At 41.1% G+C, this 16,915-nt stretch overlaps 1 protein-coding gene across 11 annotated transcripts in view; it reads right to left on the bottom strand.

Annotated features, from left to right (window-relative positions):
• The window catches only part of MTMR3 (myotubularin related protein 3), a 133,321-nt gene that overhangs the window by 21,302 nt on the left and 95,104 nt on the right, over positions 1-16,915 (bottom strand). For 10 of the 11 annotated variants that reach the window (XM_010828750.1, XM_010828749.1, XM_010828751.1 and 7 more), the window contains 4 exons: positions 16,424-16,506; positions 14,251-14,417; positions 3,341-3,437; positions 1,432-1,545 (listed from right to left, as the gene is read on the bottom strand). In XM_010828750.1, coding sequence (XP_010827052.1) covers positions 1,432-1,545; positions 3,341-3,437; positions 14,251-14,417; positions 16,424-16,506 — 461 coding nt within the window. The remainder of the gene's footprint in view (positions 1-1,431; positions 1,546-3,340; positions 3,438-14,250; positions 14,418-16,423; positions 16,507-16,915) is intronic. The other variant, XM_010828760.1, reaches the window with a different exon arrangement.

The following is a 16,915-nucleotide window of genomic DNA, read 5'->3' as shown; positions in this document are numbered from 1 at the left end:
ACACGACTGCGCGACTTTCACTGGGCCAGAAGCAACTGTGTACTTTCACATCTCTCCCTCTTTGGGATGGCCACTAAAATCTGCCTTCCATGGACTAAGAAAACAAGCTGGTTACCTCACTAGGAATTACACAAGAAGTTTTAAACCCCTTCTTACCACCTCAGTATTTCAATGGACTTCCTTCTGGCATGAGCTTCTAACTAAGCCTCACTGGTTTGGCCCAAATTCAAGGACAGTCCATAAAGTCTGCAAACGGGGAAAATGAAATGGGGACTGTGAATATTACAAGGACATCTGAAATTGTTCCAAAACATGAGGGAATGACTTCTTAAAAACTTCACATGATTTGTGAGAACTCAGCTAGATAGTCACTGAATCAGAAAAGCAGCCCTCAGGAATACAATCTACTCCAGACACTGATTAGGAAGCCTTGTCTTACAGAGTCATTCAGATGTCACAGCATACCTGTGAACTGAGAACATCATGGGAACAGACTGAGGTCAGTCAAGGAACTTGTTCAAGGTGCCACAGCAAGGCAGAGAGAAGACTTGAGTTCTAACACCTGTGCTTGTTATCACACCACCACCCCTTCTAGAATTTGGCTCCCTTGACTCTCCTGCCTCTGATCTCCAGTATCTTCTGACCAGCCAAGCGCTACCCTTCTCTAAATGCTCCCTCTCAAAACAAACTTCTTCCATGTGGCAATATTTTAACCACAAAGACAATCACAAATCTACATCCCCCATTCTCACTTTCCAGGACTCATCTCTCTCAATCCAAAGGTCATCAACTGAAGCTAAAAGCAGTGACTACATTATCTTCCCATAGAATGTCAGAAGAGAGCTTGCCTGGTGGCTCAGTGGTAAAAAAAAAATGTGCCTGCCAATGCAGGAGACACAGGTTCGATCCCTTGTCCTGGAAGATCCCACAGGCTGTGGAGCAGCTAAGGCCCTTGCGCCACAGCTACTGAGCCTGTGCTCTAGAGCCTGGGAGCCACCACCGAGGCCCACTGCCCTAGAGCCCAAGCTCCGCAATAAGACAAACCACTGCAATGAGACGTCTGTGCACCACAACTACAGTAGGCCCCACTCGCCTCAACCAGAGAAAAGTCCATGCAGCAAGGAAGACCCAGCATAGACATAAGTAAACATTTAAAAAAAACAATGTCAGAAGGATCTTAAAATAGCAAATCCAGTCATTTTTTAATCAAAATTTTCTTTTCAGTGTCAACTGAATCATCAGGTAGTGCTGCAGTGAAGTACTGACTGGTACATGACTGGATGAGCAACTCTAACAATAAGGAAGTATGCAGTAGCCTGGAGAGCTCCCTGAGCCCACCCCACCCCACCCCTAGGCTAGCAGCGCCAGAGCACAGACCAAGAGCACTGGGCAGCAGCACTAGAGCGAGCTGGGCCGGCCAGGCTTCCTCACCTGTAGACGACAGCAGGGATGCGCTTCCAGGACCGGAAGCCTGCAACACTTTCCAGTTCTTTGTCAGTGATCCAGGCAGGCACTATGAGCTCCTGTGGATAGCTCCCACACAGCCTAACAGGGTTGGTGAGGAAGAGGGAGAAGGGAAAGAGGAGGAGAGACTCGAGTGAGCCAGGGTAAGGGTGTGCATCAAGCTACCCCAGAGCCAGTTAAAAAGGCAGCAAGGAGCAAGACTTGAAGTTCCGCCCTGCTTAGTGGAGTGGGTTGCCCTAAGTGTTATACACATCAAGTGATACTATCTTGGATTGTTCCACTTGATGCTGCCTTTTGGAAATCTGGCCATCTTAACAATCAATAAAAAAAAGGGAGTTGAGAGGCACTCACTCTACTGTAACCATTGTAACCAATACATGGATCATTTCTAACTACACAGGTACCCAGTTCAACTGCAGAGGTGGAAGTCTGTGTTACTCTACCAGGCCCTCAGTTTTTCAGGGAAACATAAGAAGTGCAAGAGCCCACAGTTTCAACTTCCCAGAGACCTCATAGGATTACTAACATGCTGTTTGATGTGAACCAGACAAGGTGTCCTAATTGTAGGTAACAGGTGCAGCTACGGGTATACAGATGCAGCACGGCGGCTCAGCCCCATATGCATACACAATCACAGCCCCATTAAGCCAAGCCAGTGATGTGAGTATGCTATTAATCATCATTTCTATAAAACACACTTCAGAACTACACTCGGAGGGCGGCGGGGGGGGGAAGCCAGTTTTTTTTTAATTTTTATTTTATCTTACAGTTGACTTACAGTGTTGTGTTTAAAAAAGCTGCTTTCATTAGGGAAAATATTAGTAGGTGTTTTGTTTGTCTTACTTCACTCAATATTCGGATCACTATACTCCTGTCCTCTAAGTATTACATTATCCAGTAGTCAGCTCTTCACCAAGTGAGAGCTGCTCACTTGGCAGATAAGCAGTCTCCAGTATAGGAAAGGTGGGTTATATGTGAGCAAAGCCTGTTGCAGCCTCAGGCTCCCTGAGGACCCCCTCCCACCGTCATTCTCTCCTTTGACTTGTCAGCTGAGAACAGGCCAAGGTATGACTCATCTGTAGCTCCTGATTCTTGGCAACACCTCCTTGGCCAAGGTCCATGTTAAGAGCTGTATATAGTAATTAGCTGTAGTTTTTCCAGCAAAAAATGAAATGCTCTGATGGCTACCCACAAACAGTCCAAGAAAATAGCTATCATAATCTGAGGCAGTTGGAAAGATAAGAGAGTGATTAATGTCTCCAACTGCTGCAGGGAAACTTAAGAGGAGAAGGATACGTTAATTTAAAAACTCTGGACAGTTTTCTTTCATTTTATAGAAATCTGAATCACCAAAATCATAGTTAATTAACTGCCCTTCCCTATCGAAGTTCTTATACGTTCCAAGGAAATATTTAATAATGGTTACATTAGTATTTAAAGGTTACACAATCATAGCTATGACATTAGTTTTAGGTCAATGAATTAAAGAACAGAGTAAGACTTAAGCCTTTTCATACGATCTGTGGTAAAAGTACGTAAAAACCAGCTCCTAAGTGTTTTATCGAGTAGTGATAAGGACAACAGAAACTGCCTGCCTATAGGTATTTAGACGTACATGTGCCAGAAGAGAGGCCTGGAGGGGAATGGAAGGAGAACTCCAGGATCCTACTAAGTAAGAATCTCTTTCCACTCCAGTGATAGCAATGGAAACAGAAGGCTCAACAAGTACTCTGAAAATCATGCACTTATATTTAATAAATAAAACTCTGTTTTGAAGAAAAATTTTAAATTCAAATGTTCTGCCACATGAGAATTGGGGTTTCTTGACAAGGCAGCGGTCATGGAACACAGGCCACAGGGACCAAACACAACTCACTTGTACTTCTCATTGATGTTAGAAATCCTCCAGGCGTTGTTCATATCAAAACCCATCCGCTCCACCTCGTTTTTAAACCTTGACGTTACATGTTCCCCTAGGGACCAAAGGCAGACAGGAGAAAGGACGAAATGAGTACGATTTTGCAAAACAGGTGGAATAAAAGCACTGGTATTCTTAGTTTTTGTTTTTTTTTTTAAGTATTATAATAAATACCATATTTAGTTTTAAAAAAAATCTCCTGCTGGGCTAAGATTATAAAAAAAATGAGGAAATTAATTCTGATCAAGAATATTATCTCTTCAATTAAAAATAAATTTAAAAAATTAAAAAGGAATTAATATTATCTCATCTAATCACTACTATCAAATTTAAGGGCAGTATCACTGAACCATGTTACAGAGGATAAAACAGACTGGGGAGATTATTACGGCAGCTCTGTCTGATCCCAAAACCCATGTTCTTGTCACTATACTGGCTAGCTTCCTGTTTCCACACTCAGACTGATGGTATACATAAGAAATAAAATCAGTAAGTTCACCAAGACGAGTAATATGGATCTGTAACTCCTCATGAGAAACCCTCTGGGCCAGATTTCAGAAACTGAGCTTTCTGGATTTTAAGGTGGTATATGTATTATCAGTTCAGTTGCTCAGTCATGTCCGATTCTTTGAAACCCCTTGCTGGACTGCAGCACACCAGGCTTCCCTGTCCCTCACCAACTCCTGGAGTTTGCTCAAACTCAATGTCCATCGAGTTGGTGAAGTCATCCAACCATCTCATCCTCTGTCGTCCCCTCTTCTCCTCCTGCCTTCAATCTTTCCCAGCATCAGCATCTTTTCAAATGAGTCAGTTCTTGGCATCAAGTGGCCAAAATATTGGGAGTTTCAGCTTCAGCATCAGGCCTTTCAATGAACACCCAGGACTGATCTCCTTTAGGATGGACTGGTTGGATGTCCTTGCAGTCCAAGGGACTCTCAAGTCTTCTCCAACACACACTTCAAAAGCATCAATTCTTCGGCTCTCAGCTTTCTTTATAGTCCAACTCTCACATCCATACATGACTACTGGAAAAACCATAGCTTTGACTAGACAGATCTTTGTTGGCAATGCTGGGTTAATGATCTCAAAAGCATTAAACAAACATTAACATCTTTACAGTGCAAAACATGGATAACTCAAACTAAGTGGGTTAAATAAAGCAGCAAATAGCTAGCTCAGATGAAGTCAAATCACCAAATAAAATTAAAATCTTTGATTTTCAGAACCTTACAGATTACAGAATTGCAGTTAAAAGATCATGGGGTTCCCTGGTGGCTCAGTGATAAGGAATCTGCTTGTCCATGCAGGAGATATGAATTCAATCCGTGGTCTAGGAAGATCCCACATGCCTTGGAACAGCCAGGCCTCTGTGCCACAGCTATGAAGCCTGTGCTCCAGAGCCCAGAGTCGCAACTACTGAACCCACAAGCTGCCAACTACTGAAGCCTGCACTTCTACAGCCCATGCTCTGCAACGAGAGAGGCCACCGCAATGACAAGCCCGTGCACCATAGCTAGAGAATAGCCCCCATGAAAAGCCAAGCAATAACAAAAACCCAGCACAGCCAATAAATAAGTAATAGATCATAAGACTTTAACTGCCTGTATCCATGAATCTCAAGAAACACCATACTTCTAATCAGAACGCCGAGCATAAAAGAACACCCACCCAAAACAAGTATAACCTGCCTACATTTGCCCTCGTGGATTTGGCTCCTTCTTCCTTAAAGACAGCGAGCTACAAAGGCAGAAATGAACTAAATATAAAGTCATTGAATCTGAAATGTTTCCTTCCATGAGAACAGAGGCCTAGAACAGTAATTTTATGAAGAACAAACAACAACAAACCACTCGGCAGTCCCTCTAACATTTACAGCTTACAGCCTGAGAAGTAAACACTGGCGGGGCCGGGAGAAACTACGTGGCAAAAGCACAGAAGAGCCGCACGGTGACCAAAGCTTTGCTCTCCCCGGGAGAAGAGCTTCAGAGCAGGAAACAGCAACTACCCGAACGATGGACAAGTCTATCAAACCACTTCCCATTTAAACTGCTCTTCTTGAGCTTAAACTAGGTATTGTATGCTTCCTGAAGGAGAGCTATAAAAAGATGAGGTTCAGAGATGCAAGAGGAAATAATCAACTGAATCTATTCCATTCTGGCAAAGTTTTAAAAGCGATATAATCTTTCAAACAGGAAAAAGCTATCTGAATTGGGAGTGCCATCTGTCTACAAACTGTAAGGAATGGTGACCATCAAGAATTCTAGACAGGGAGTCTTTTCACTTATAATCACAATACAAAAGCTGTAAAACTATGGCAACTTCTAAGTTCATTAACTAATGACAAGTTTTATCCCAACTTGGAATATAGTTCCAAGTCTCTGAAAAATGTAAAAAGGTATTTACTTAGTGGTCATTTACATTAGTACCCCTATCTTAATGGACACCCAGACACCCTCAATAGAACCCTATAAATTCAAGAGTAACCCTCTCCACCTCCCTCCCTTTCTCCTCGGACAGTTTTCTACATAGAACCAGTGCTCAAGAATGGGTTTAGAATTCCCATTCCCAGCATGAAACTGAGCTACAAACAAACATATACTGAGTAGCCATCATTTAAAAAAATCTGTTATTTCAAGTTCCTTGAGAACAAAGAATGAGTTTAAATTCTTTGTATTCTCTAAAGCAGTGACTTCATCAACTTTGAATCCGACCATCACAACCTACAGTAAGAATGTTTTACACCACAATTCAACACAATGTATTTTTTAAGAGTTTCATAAAACAATACTGACCCTTGCTATGTGTGCAACTCATTGATGTTTTCTATCCTAAGTGTTTCATTTCATACTTCATTTCTTAAAACTTCGATTTCATGACCCACTGGTGGATCACAACCTGCAGTTTGAAAACCATTGCTTGAAAAAAAACTGAGCAGCATACTTTACGTACACAGAGTAATTCAACTGGCTTTTGCTAAACTGTGAGAAGTTCACTTGTGCTCATCCTGCCAGAAAAGTGCGAGCCAAGCACAAATATTGCTGGGTTTCCTTAAGAACTCCCTCCCCTCTTAGAATTCTCCTATCTCCACCGATTCAACATCAGATATGCTGTAATACCCCAATTTATTTGTTGCTTTTTATTTCCATTTCGACCCTTCCTATGGGCCTTCCCCATCCCCAATGAGGTCTGTACCTCTTTAACGTTTTGTATTTCTTATACTACATACAGTCCAGCAATTATTTTAATAATAAAAACTTTTCTTTAAAGCAGTAAGTTCCTCTACCATAAATACAGTTATCAACCAGCAGTCTACAAAAATTTCCCCCCAAAAGTCTAGCTCCCGGGGTGATTCTGAGTACTCACTCACACCTACAGTCATATGTAACCTAAAGGCCTGGGGCAGAAGGGCCAGGCCCGTACCAAGGACGTGAGGAAGATCAGTACCAGAGTCAGAGAAGGTGAGAAACAGCCTCCAGATTTTCAAATATGGAGAGAAGAACCCTTCTTTTCTGTGAACTAAGGGCCCAGTTCAGTTGTCTAGATGTACAATTACTGGACTGCTATCAAACTCGGAAAGCAGACTGCTGACAAGGGCTTTTACTTCATCTAAACAGGCAGCTGCACAACAGTATATGGCCCAGAGTCATGCTGTTCGTGGTTAATCAAAAGGTGCTTATCAGGCAATTCACAGAGAAGAGGTCAGAGAGGCGGGTCTGATGCTACTAAACTAGCAACTCAATTGCCCAGTCATCTGTCAGACTCCAGATTAAAGCTCACATACAGAACTACCGCCAAGAAGACAGCTAAAACGAGAAGGATGTTGAGCATACAGCTTGAGTCCATTCTTATTTAGACTTTGAAATGGGGCTAACAGCAGAGTCAGGAGTTTTGCAATGAACTCCAACAGCATTATGGAGACTTCCTCCAAAACAGATTAAGACTTAGAGCAATGTGGCCACAGGATGGCTGGCTAACTATGACAGGTTCAACAGTCAGAAACTAAGATTCACACGAATACAAGGTAATGATATAATTTTCCCATTTCCCTCCTCTCTGACACATTCTACTCTTAATAGGCTAGGCAGAGAAGAGTCCATAAAAGGTTTTAATAACTTCTGAAAGACTCAACTTTTACCCTTCAGAATCTATGCCTGTAATCTCATGTGCTGGGGCAGGTTAAAAAATAGCATGACTTTGAAACATCTCAGGCGCCGTCTCACCTAAAGATGACTTAGAAGAATGTGGTTGTCTGGTCTGCTCCTAACTGGTGAGTAATGCTGTAGCCACTACCAATACTCAACAATATTGGGTAGAGACAGAAGTACTAGGTTGACTGGCTCTAAAAATGCCACCATAGTATTTTTCGAGGGCGAGTTTTCCTCTGTACTTCACAGTGAAAATATATGAAAGGAAAAAGGCATACATATGTATTCAAACCAAGTCACTGAAGTTCAGTAAGACTGCATATGACCTGCAGCAGGTTGACTTCAGTGTGGAACATACATATTAAAAACAAAATACAACCTTTAGTCATAGAGTCAGTTCCAATCAGTTACAATGGTATCATTTTATATATTCATACTTTTCAAAATGTTTTCATAAGCATGACACTTAGGAGGCACTCAAGCATTCACTGAACTGAAACAGAGCTGATTTTCAGAATATACAGATCAGCTTGGGCAGGAAGAAGAAATATGTCCCACACTTTGAAGAACACAGGAAACTGAAGTAAAGAGAGGACACATGGCTTGCCCGGCGCCGTTTTAAAAATTAAATGGTAGAGTATAGGTTTGAATTCCGGTTTTCTAGTCCCTAAATCAGTATTTTGCCCCCCTAATGCCTCCATCCACAAACCCATGAAAAAAACAGGAAACTGTGGATGTCCTGGTGGCCAACGAATACCAAATATCTTCAAGGAAAGAAAGGTCTGGGAACTAAAATCATCTCACCTCAGGACAAAGCCATCTATAATTAATAAACAGGAATTAAGTTCTGACCTGGTACATCTTAGGAATATTCTAAGAGTTGACTCAAATCCTAAAGAAACTAAATTATCAAGGAAATAAGGAATCACCTAACGATGAGGATTTGCAGTCTGTGGTTGTGAGAGAAACAGGTTAGGAGAAATTCAAGCCTTGTTAACTAAACACTGTTAACTAAAACTAAATACTGTTAACTAAAGCCCAAAACTAGGGAATGCCTTTTGGAATTAAGAGCCTTAAACAAATCAAAGTTCTTATATAACATAATACAAGGTACACACAATAACTTAACATGATACAATGAGGTGCACCCGATAACTTCATTATCCAAGGAGACGGCAGAGATTAAACAATCTAATACTTAAGACGTACTTGGGGGCTTCCCTGGTGACTCAGTGATTAAAGAATCCACCTGCCAATGCCGCAGACCCAGGTTCGATCCCTGATCTGGGAAGATGCCACATGCCATGCAACAGCTGACCCTGCAGCACCACATTTAATGAGCCTGGGCTCCAGGCCCCAGGAGCCGCAACTATGGAGTCCAGGTGCTGGAATTCTTGAAGCCCACGCTCCACAACGAGAGAAGCCACAGCAATGAGAAGCCTGCATGCTGCAACAGAGTAGCCCCCACTGGCCACTACTAGAGGAAAGACTGCACAGCAACAAGCACCCTGTACAGCCAAAAATAAATAAATATTAAAAGAAAAAAAAAAAGACTCCGCCTTGCACCCAGATTCCCTGGTCTGGGAAGATCTCATATGCCACAGAGCAACTCGGCCCGTGCACCACAACTACTGAGCCTGTGCTCTAGAGCCCACGAGCCACACCTACTGAAGCCCACACGCCTGGAGCCCATGCTCCACAACGAAAGAAGCCACTGCAAGAAGAAGCCGTGCCCTGAAATGAAGAGCAGTCAACTAGAGGAAGCCCATGCACAATCATGAAAACCCACCACAGCCAAAAAATTAAGTCTGAGAAATGTGCATTTAAAAAAAAGGAAAAGATGTAATGGGGACTTCTCTGGTTGTCCAGTGGTTAAGATTCCGTGCTTCTACTGCAGGAAGCACAGATTTGATCCCTGGTCAGAGCAATGAGGGAGACCTGGGTTCGATTCCTGGGTTGGGAAGATCCCCTGGAGAAGGGAAAGGCTACCCATTCCAGTACTCTGGCCTGGAAAATTCAGTCCATGGACTGTATAGTCCATGGGGTCGCAGAGTCAGACATGACTTTTTCACAGGGAATTAAGATCCCATATGCCGTGTGATGTGGCCAAATAAAAACAACTTAAAAAAAAAAGATGTAATGGCTAAAAATTTAGCAAATATACATGTAAAATTCACAAATTAATTGGATTTAAAATAACTTTAAAAACTCAAAAAAAAAAAAAAAAAAAAAAAACAAACCCTGAAAAGACCCATAAACAAACCAAAAAAAACCCAATGGCATATAAAGAAGGAAAAAGAAAGATGGAACAGATAAAGAAGTGAAGTGAGAGAGTGCTTAGGCACATTTTCATCACCTTCCAAGGCCACTTGTTGGTGATTTGTGGGAACCACTGTGGATTCCCCTAGCTGACCAGGCTTGTGGGAAGCTGATTCCTAAGACTTTCCCTGAGGCTCCCCAAGGGCAGCTGCCTGTTTTTCACCTCATATCCACAGCACATCTTACAATCAGTTCCCAATAACCAAGAACTGCTTTCAAGTTCTGGCTCTGTCGATGCCCTGCAGTTCAGTTCAACTGCTCAGTCGTGTCCAACTCTTTGCAACCCAATGGACTGCAGCACGCCAGGCCTCCCTGTCCCTCACCAACTCCTGGAGCTTACTCAGACTCTTGTCCATCGAGTCAGTGATGCCATCCAACCATCTCATGCTCTGTCGTCCCCTTCTCCTCCAGCCTTTTCAATCTTTCCAGCATCAGGGTCATCTCCAATGAGTCAGTTCTTCAAGTGAGGTGGCCGAAGTATTGGAGCTTCAGCTTGAGTCCTTCCAATGAATATGCAGAACTGATTTCTTTTAGGATTGACTGGTTTGATCTCCTTGCAGTCCAAAAGAATCTCAAGATTCTCCCAACACCACAGTTCAAAAGCATCAATTCTGCAGTGCTCAGCTTTCTTCATGGTCCAACTCTCACGTCCGTACACATGACTAGTGGAAATACCATAACTTTGGCTATACGGACCTTTGTCAGTAAAGTAATGTCTCTGGCTTTTTAATATGCTGTTGAGGTTGGTCATAGCTTTTCTTCCAAGGAGCAAGCATCTTTTAATTTCATGGCTGCAGTCACCATCTGCAGTGATTCTGGAGCCCCAAAAAATAAAGTCTGTCATTGTTTCCCCATCTATTTGCCATGAAGTGATGGGACTGGATGCCATGATCTTCGTTTTTTGAATGTTGAACCAGCTTTTTCACTCTCCTCTTTTACTTTTATCAAGAGGCTCTCTAGTTCTTCTTCGCTTTCTGCCATAAGGGTGGTGTCATTTGCATATCTAAGGTTATGATGTTTCTCCTTGTAATCTTGATTCCAGCTTGTGCTTCATCCAGCCCCATGTTTTGCATGATGTACTCTGCATATAAGTTAAATAAGCAGCGTGACAGTATACAGCCTTGACGTACTCCTTTCCCAATTCTGAACCAGTCCATTGTTCTATGTCTGGTTCTAACTGTTGCTTCTTGACCTGCATACAGATTTCTCAGGCAGGTATGGTGGTCTGGTATTCCCATCTCTTGAAGAATTTTCCACTGTTTGCTGTGATCCACACAGTCAAAGGCTTTATCGTAGTCAATGAAGATGTTTTTCTGGAATTCTCTTGCTTTTTCTATGATCAAACAGATGTTGGCAATTTGATCTCTGGTTCCTCTGCCTTTTCTAAATCTAGCTTAAACATCTGGAAGTTCTTGGTTCATGTACTGTTGAAGCCTAGCATGGAGAATTTTGAGCATTACTTTGCTAGCATGTGAGATGAGTACAATTGTGTGGTAGTCTGAATATTTTTTGGCATTGCCTTTCTTTACAATTAGACTGAAAACTGACCTTTTCCAGTCCTGTGGCCACTGCTGAGTTTTCCCAATTTGCTCGAATATTGAGTGCAGCACCTTCACAGCATCATCTTTGAGGATTTGAAATAGCTCAGCTGGAATTCCATCACCTCCACTAGGCTTTGTTTGTAGTGATGCTTCTTAAGGGTCACTTGATCTCGCACGCCAGGATGTCTGGCTCTAAGTGCCTGATCACACCATCGTGGTTATCTGGGTCATGAAGATCTTTTTTGTGTAGTTCTTCTGTATATTCTTGCCACCTCTTCTTAATATCCTCTGCTTCTGTTAGGTCCATACTGTTTCTGTCCTTTATTGTGCCCATCTTTGCATGAAATGTTTCCTTGGTATCTCTAATTTTCTTGAAGAGATCTCTAGTCTTTCCCATTCTATTGTTTTCCCCTATTTCTTTGCACTGATCACTTAAGAAGGCTTCCTTATCTTTCTCCTTGCTATTCTTTGGAACCCTGCATTCAGATGCTTTTATCTTTCCCTTTCTTCTTTGCCTTTTGCTTCTCATCTTTTCTCAGCTATTTGTAAGGCCCCCTCAGACAACCATTTTTCCTGTTTGCATTTCTGTTTCTTGGGGATGGTTTTGATCATGGCCTCCTATACAATGTCAGGAACCTCCATCCATAGTTCTTCAGGCATTCTGTCTATCACATTTAATCCCTGAATCTATTTGTCACTTCCACTGTATAACCGTAAGGAATGTGATTTAGGTCATACCTCAATGGTCTAGTGGATTTCTCTACTTTATTCAATTTAAGTCTGAATTTTGCAATAAGGAGTTCATGATCTGAGCCACAGTCGGCTCCTGGTCTTATTTTTGCTGACTGTATAGAGCTTCTCCATCTTTGGCTACAAAGAATAAAATCAATCTGATTTCGGTGTTGACCATCTGCTGATGGCCATGTGTTGTTAGAAGAGGGTGTTTGCTATGACCAGTGCATTCTCTTGGCAAAACTCTGTTAGCCTTTTACCTGCTTCATTTTGTACCTCAAGGCCAAACTTGCCTGTTACTCCAGGTAGCTCCTGACTTCCTACTTTTGCATTTCAGTTTCCTATGATGAAAAGGACATCTCTTTTTGGTGTTAGTTGTAGAAGGTCTTTTAGGTCTTCATAGAACCATTCACCTTCAGCTTCTTTGGCATTAGTGGTTGGGGCACAGACTTGGATTACTGTGATATTCAATGGTTTGCCTTGGCAACAGACAGAGATCATTCTGTCATTTTGAGATTGCACCCAAGTACTGCATTTCAGACTCTTTTTGTTGACTATGAGGATTGCTCCATTTCTCCTAAGGGATTCTTGCCCACAGTAGTACATATAATGGTCATCTGAATTGAATCCACCCATTTCAGTCCATTTTAGTTCACTGAACCCTGAATGTCGATGTTCACTACTGCCATCTCCTGTTTGACCACTTCCAATTTATCTTGATTCATGGACCTGACATTCCAGGTTCCTGTGTAATACAGTTCTTCATAGCATCAGACTTTACTTCCATCACCAGCCACATCCACAATTGGGCGTTGTTTTCACTTTGGCTCAGCCTCTTCATTCCTTCTGGAACTATTTCTCCACTCTTCTCCAGTAGCATATCAGGCACCTACCAACCCAGTGAGTTCATCTTTCAGTATCACATCTTTTTACCTTTTCATACTGTTCATAGGGTTCTCAAGGCAAGAATACCAAAGTGGTTTGCCATTCCCTTCTCCAGTAGACCACGTTTTGTCAGAACTCTCCAACGTGACCCATTCGTCTTGGGTGGCCCTACAAGGCGCGGCTCATAGTTTCATTGAGTGGGACTGTGCAATAGGCTTTGCCTCTGGTCTTCATTTCTTTGGCTCCCAAAACAGAAACACCAGGCTACTCTGACCGTTTGACAAGGTCATGAGGGTCAAACAAAAGTATATCGTGAAGAACCTTTAAAAATATATATGTTTGCTATGATTTAATTAAACATATGAACCAAAAGCTTTGACCAGTAAATGAGACAGGAAACAAAAGGAGACAGGCTTAGTTAGATTAGCCTCCCATGTTTAACACAACCCAGAGCAGGAGTGTTAAGATCAAAGGTTCAGGATTGAAAATTGAGGTTCAAAGGAAAAAAAATCTCTAAAGTAAACTGTATTAGAAGGAAACTCACATCGTTTCACAGCCTAGCAATTCAAGTCATTGTTTTCAAGCTGAACATATCTTTTAAGACTCAGTGCTAGATCAGCAAACTTCTATTTATGGCAACACACAATTTCTAGAAAATTACACACAGAAAAACGACATAAACTTGGTCAGAGCCATTTCTGACAGAGAAACATGGTGAATATGACAGAAATTTCATAAGGAGTCAGGAAGTCTGGAACCCAGACTCCTAGATTACCTACAAAAGGTAATCTAGGTCTTGAAAATTCAAAGACAGCAAAAGGTCACTTTGTAATCCATTATTCTGTGGCCTAACCTCACACCTCTACCTTCGTTAATGCTACTTGCTCTAAAATTCTTTTCCCCATTCTATTATCAATAACAGTTTTCCAATCTTCAAAGCCTACTCAAATGCCACTTCTAACATGAAGTCTTCACAAACACTCATGGCTCTTTTCCAGTGGGTTTCCATAACACCCATACCCTCAGTATTTTTAGTCAGGCTCAGTAAATTGGGATGTCAATTCTTCCCCGTGAAAAGTAGAAAACATCTTATAATGAGCTTAGAAGAGCGATGAGCACAAGCTAGGTGCACCGTGAAAAGTACACTGCTTAACAAGTAGGTCAATTTTAGGAGTCTCATTTCATGTAAGGGTGTCTCAAGCAGTAATTCAGTAAAGCCACCATCTGCACATTTAGAAAGGCCTACCTGGCCTGCACAGGTCTCCGTGTTGCTCTTTTTCACTGGCGTAGACCTCCATGCACCAAGCATGGTATGCAAATGAGAAGAGGTCTTCTATTTTAGCAGGTGGTCGTATTGCATTGTTCAGTCTCTTAAGCCACTCTTGACACTGCTCAAAGGTTGAGAACTGACACCTTTGTAAAGCCAAACAAGTACAAATGTAATCAGAAGACAGCTGACAATGAAACCTAAGGGAAGCCACCATTTCAAGAGTGCCTACTCACAGTGAAATGATAATTACAGTTAAAAGCATTAGTCTAGATAGAGGTGGTCTAATGTTTATGATTTATAATTTGAAAAAACACATCGAACAAATTTTAGTCAATGATGCAAAATGTCAAGAAGAATAAAGCTAGACATGTGGACCAATAAAATCTTTTTTTTTAAGACTAAAGTTTTTAAGACTAATAAAATCTCTTCTGAGACTGACAAGTGAAAATTATTAAAGTAAAATAGGAGTCCCTCTTCCAGGAATGGGGTTTCATTCCACATCTCCTACCAAAGCTTTATGGTTGTCCCTCTCAAGAAATATGTTCAGTTTTTGTTTTGTTATGACATATCACGCCAAACTCAGAAACAGTTCACAGTACTACTTTTAGCCAATTAGGGAATAATTTCAAAATTAATCTACTTAGCAATTAAAATAACTCAGCAACTTTAGATTGAAAATAAGATACATTACACTGAAACTCTCAGCTGTGACCATGTAGAGACCAAACAATTCTATTATCAAGTGCAATTTTCAGTGCATATATATAACTAGGAGATTAAAATAATTTGAAATAATTAAAAGTGTAAAAAAAAATACTTAATCTTTTCAAATGCAGTATTTAAAATTGAGTAATTAATATACAAGCTTTTTAAACTGTAAGTTATAACCAGTATCTATCAAAAGCAAGCCAAATCTCAATGGCTAAAAAGCAACTTAAATATTTACCTTAAAACCAAGGAGGCATCAACTATACTCCAATAAAAATTTGAAAAAAACAAACAAGGAGATCACTTAAACCTCTCTCTTACCCCAACTAGTGTGACTTATCAACACGCCCACACACGATGTTTACTGGCACTCTAGGTCATACAAATAGAACAAAAGCTCAGGGAGCTAAAAACTGGGAGAGCTACTAAATTTAAAATGCATTTCAGTCATCCCTTTCCAACCCTTATAATGAAGATTAGATCAGATAAAGCCAACACTAAAGAAATTTGATGAGCAGCAGGACATCTGTAGAGTCTTAAAGTGCCTCCCAGACGGCTATCAGTTGCAATGGAGAAAATACAGGAATTACACAGAAAGTGGGTGATTCCTTGAAAGAATGATCAAAACTAACATCACTAGTAAGGAACAGGTGGGCACTGTTTGCCTCCAGCTGTAATACAATATCCTGAAGAGGACACAACCTCACGTTACAGTATTCCAGCTGAAAATGTACAACCTCAATTTATTCCTGAGGAAATACTGGACACAAAATAAGCATTCTATTATAATAAAAGATTGTTTTCTTCAAAGTGCTAATGCCAAAAAGATAAAGAAAGGTGATGGAAAACATTCCAGATTAAAGAAAGGTATAGAATCATGGCAACTAAATATAGTACGTGACCTTGACTGAATCTTGTTCTGAATGAGGTAGGGGCAATGCTATGAAGGGCATTATCTGGCCAACTGACAGAATTAGAACATGTGTAGCAGACTGGATAAAAGTATCACGAGTGTAAAACTGTGAAGCTGATAATGATACTGTGGTTATGTAAGAAAATACCCCTATTCTTAAGAAAGCACACTAAAGTATTTTGGGCAAAGAGCCATGATTACATAACTTACTTTCAAATTGTTCAGAACAAGAATTTCTCACACACACAAAAAATAACACAAATGGGGTAAAATGTTAACAGTACTAGTGCTCTTTACGATTTTTATGTTTGTACTTATTTTGCAAATTTACAGTTATATCCAAATAAAAAAGAAAACTCATCTTTCCAGTAGCAAAGCAGCCTGAAGATAAAATATTTCAGGGACTAACTACTCAGAAATTGTTTGTAACTAGGCTGACCCTCAAAAGCAGTTTTTGTTATCAAATCATGAATCCACCCTTTAAAAAGTATTTTCCACACTAAACAACAGCATAAACACGTCACATACCTGATAACTTTGCAGTCTTTGCAAGTCAAATGAAGCTGAAATATATCTCGGCATTCAACACTTTCTATAAGCTGCAATGGAATCTGCAATTAAAAAAAGATGAAGTTCCCTTAGTCAAAAAGGCATTGCCCCTGCGGTTCTGCAATGTGTCCAAGAGTGATCAGCGAGCTCTACAGGAGAAAGCAGCACAGAACTGCACATTCATCTGAACCAACAGCACTCAAGTGATTTACTCAGTGACTTAGGCTTCCCTTCCTCAGTCTCCCAACAATGCCCTCAAGTCACTTCACAGCACAAGGACAACAAACAAAGAGGCACCACATCTAGAAGAACAAGGAGATACAGAAACGTGTCATCTCTCCGGCAACAAACTCACAGTCTCCTTTTCTCAAAGCACTACTTTACGATGCTAGAGCTAGCTGTGATGTGTGGTAACACAGAAGCTGGAGGGAATCAGAACAGTTAGTCCTGTCCTGTTGACAAAAAAGAGCT

The sequence above is a fragment of the Bison bison genome, unplaced genomic scaffold, assembly GCF_000754665.1.
Source record: "Bison bison bison isolate TAMUID 2011002044 unplaced genomic scaffold, Bison_UMD1.0 scf7180017864495, whole genome shotgun sequence".
Lineage (NCBI taxonomy): Eukaryota > Metazoa > Chordata > Mammalia > Artiodactyla > Bovidae > Bison > Bison bison.
Note: the sequence above shows the minus strand (reverse complement) of the source record. Positions and strands in the feature narration are given on the sequence as shown.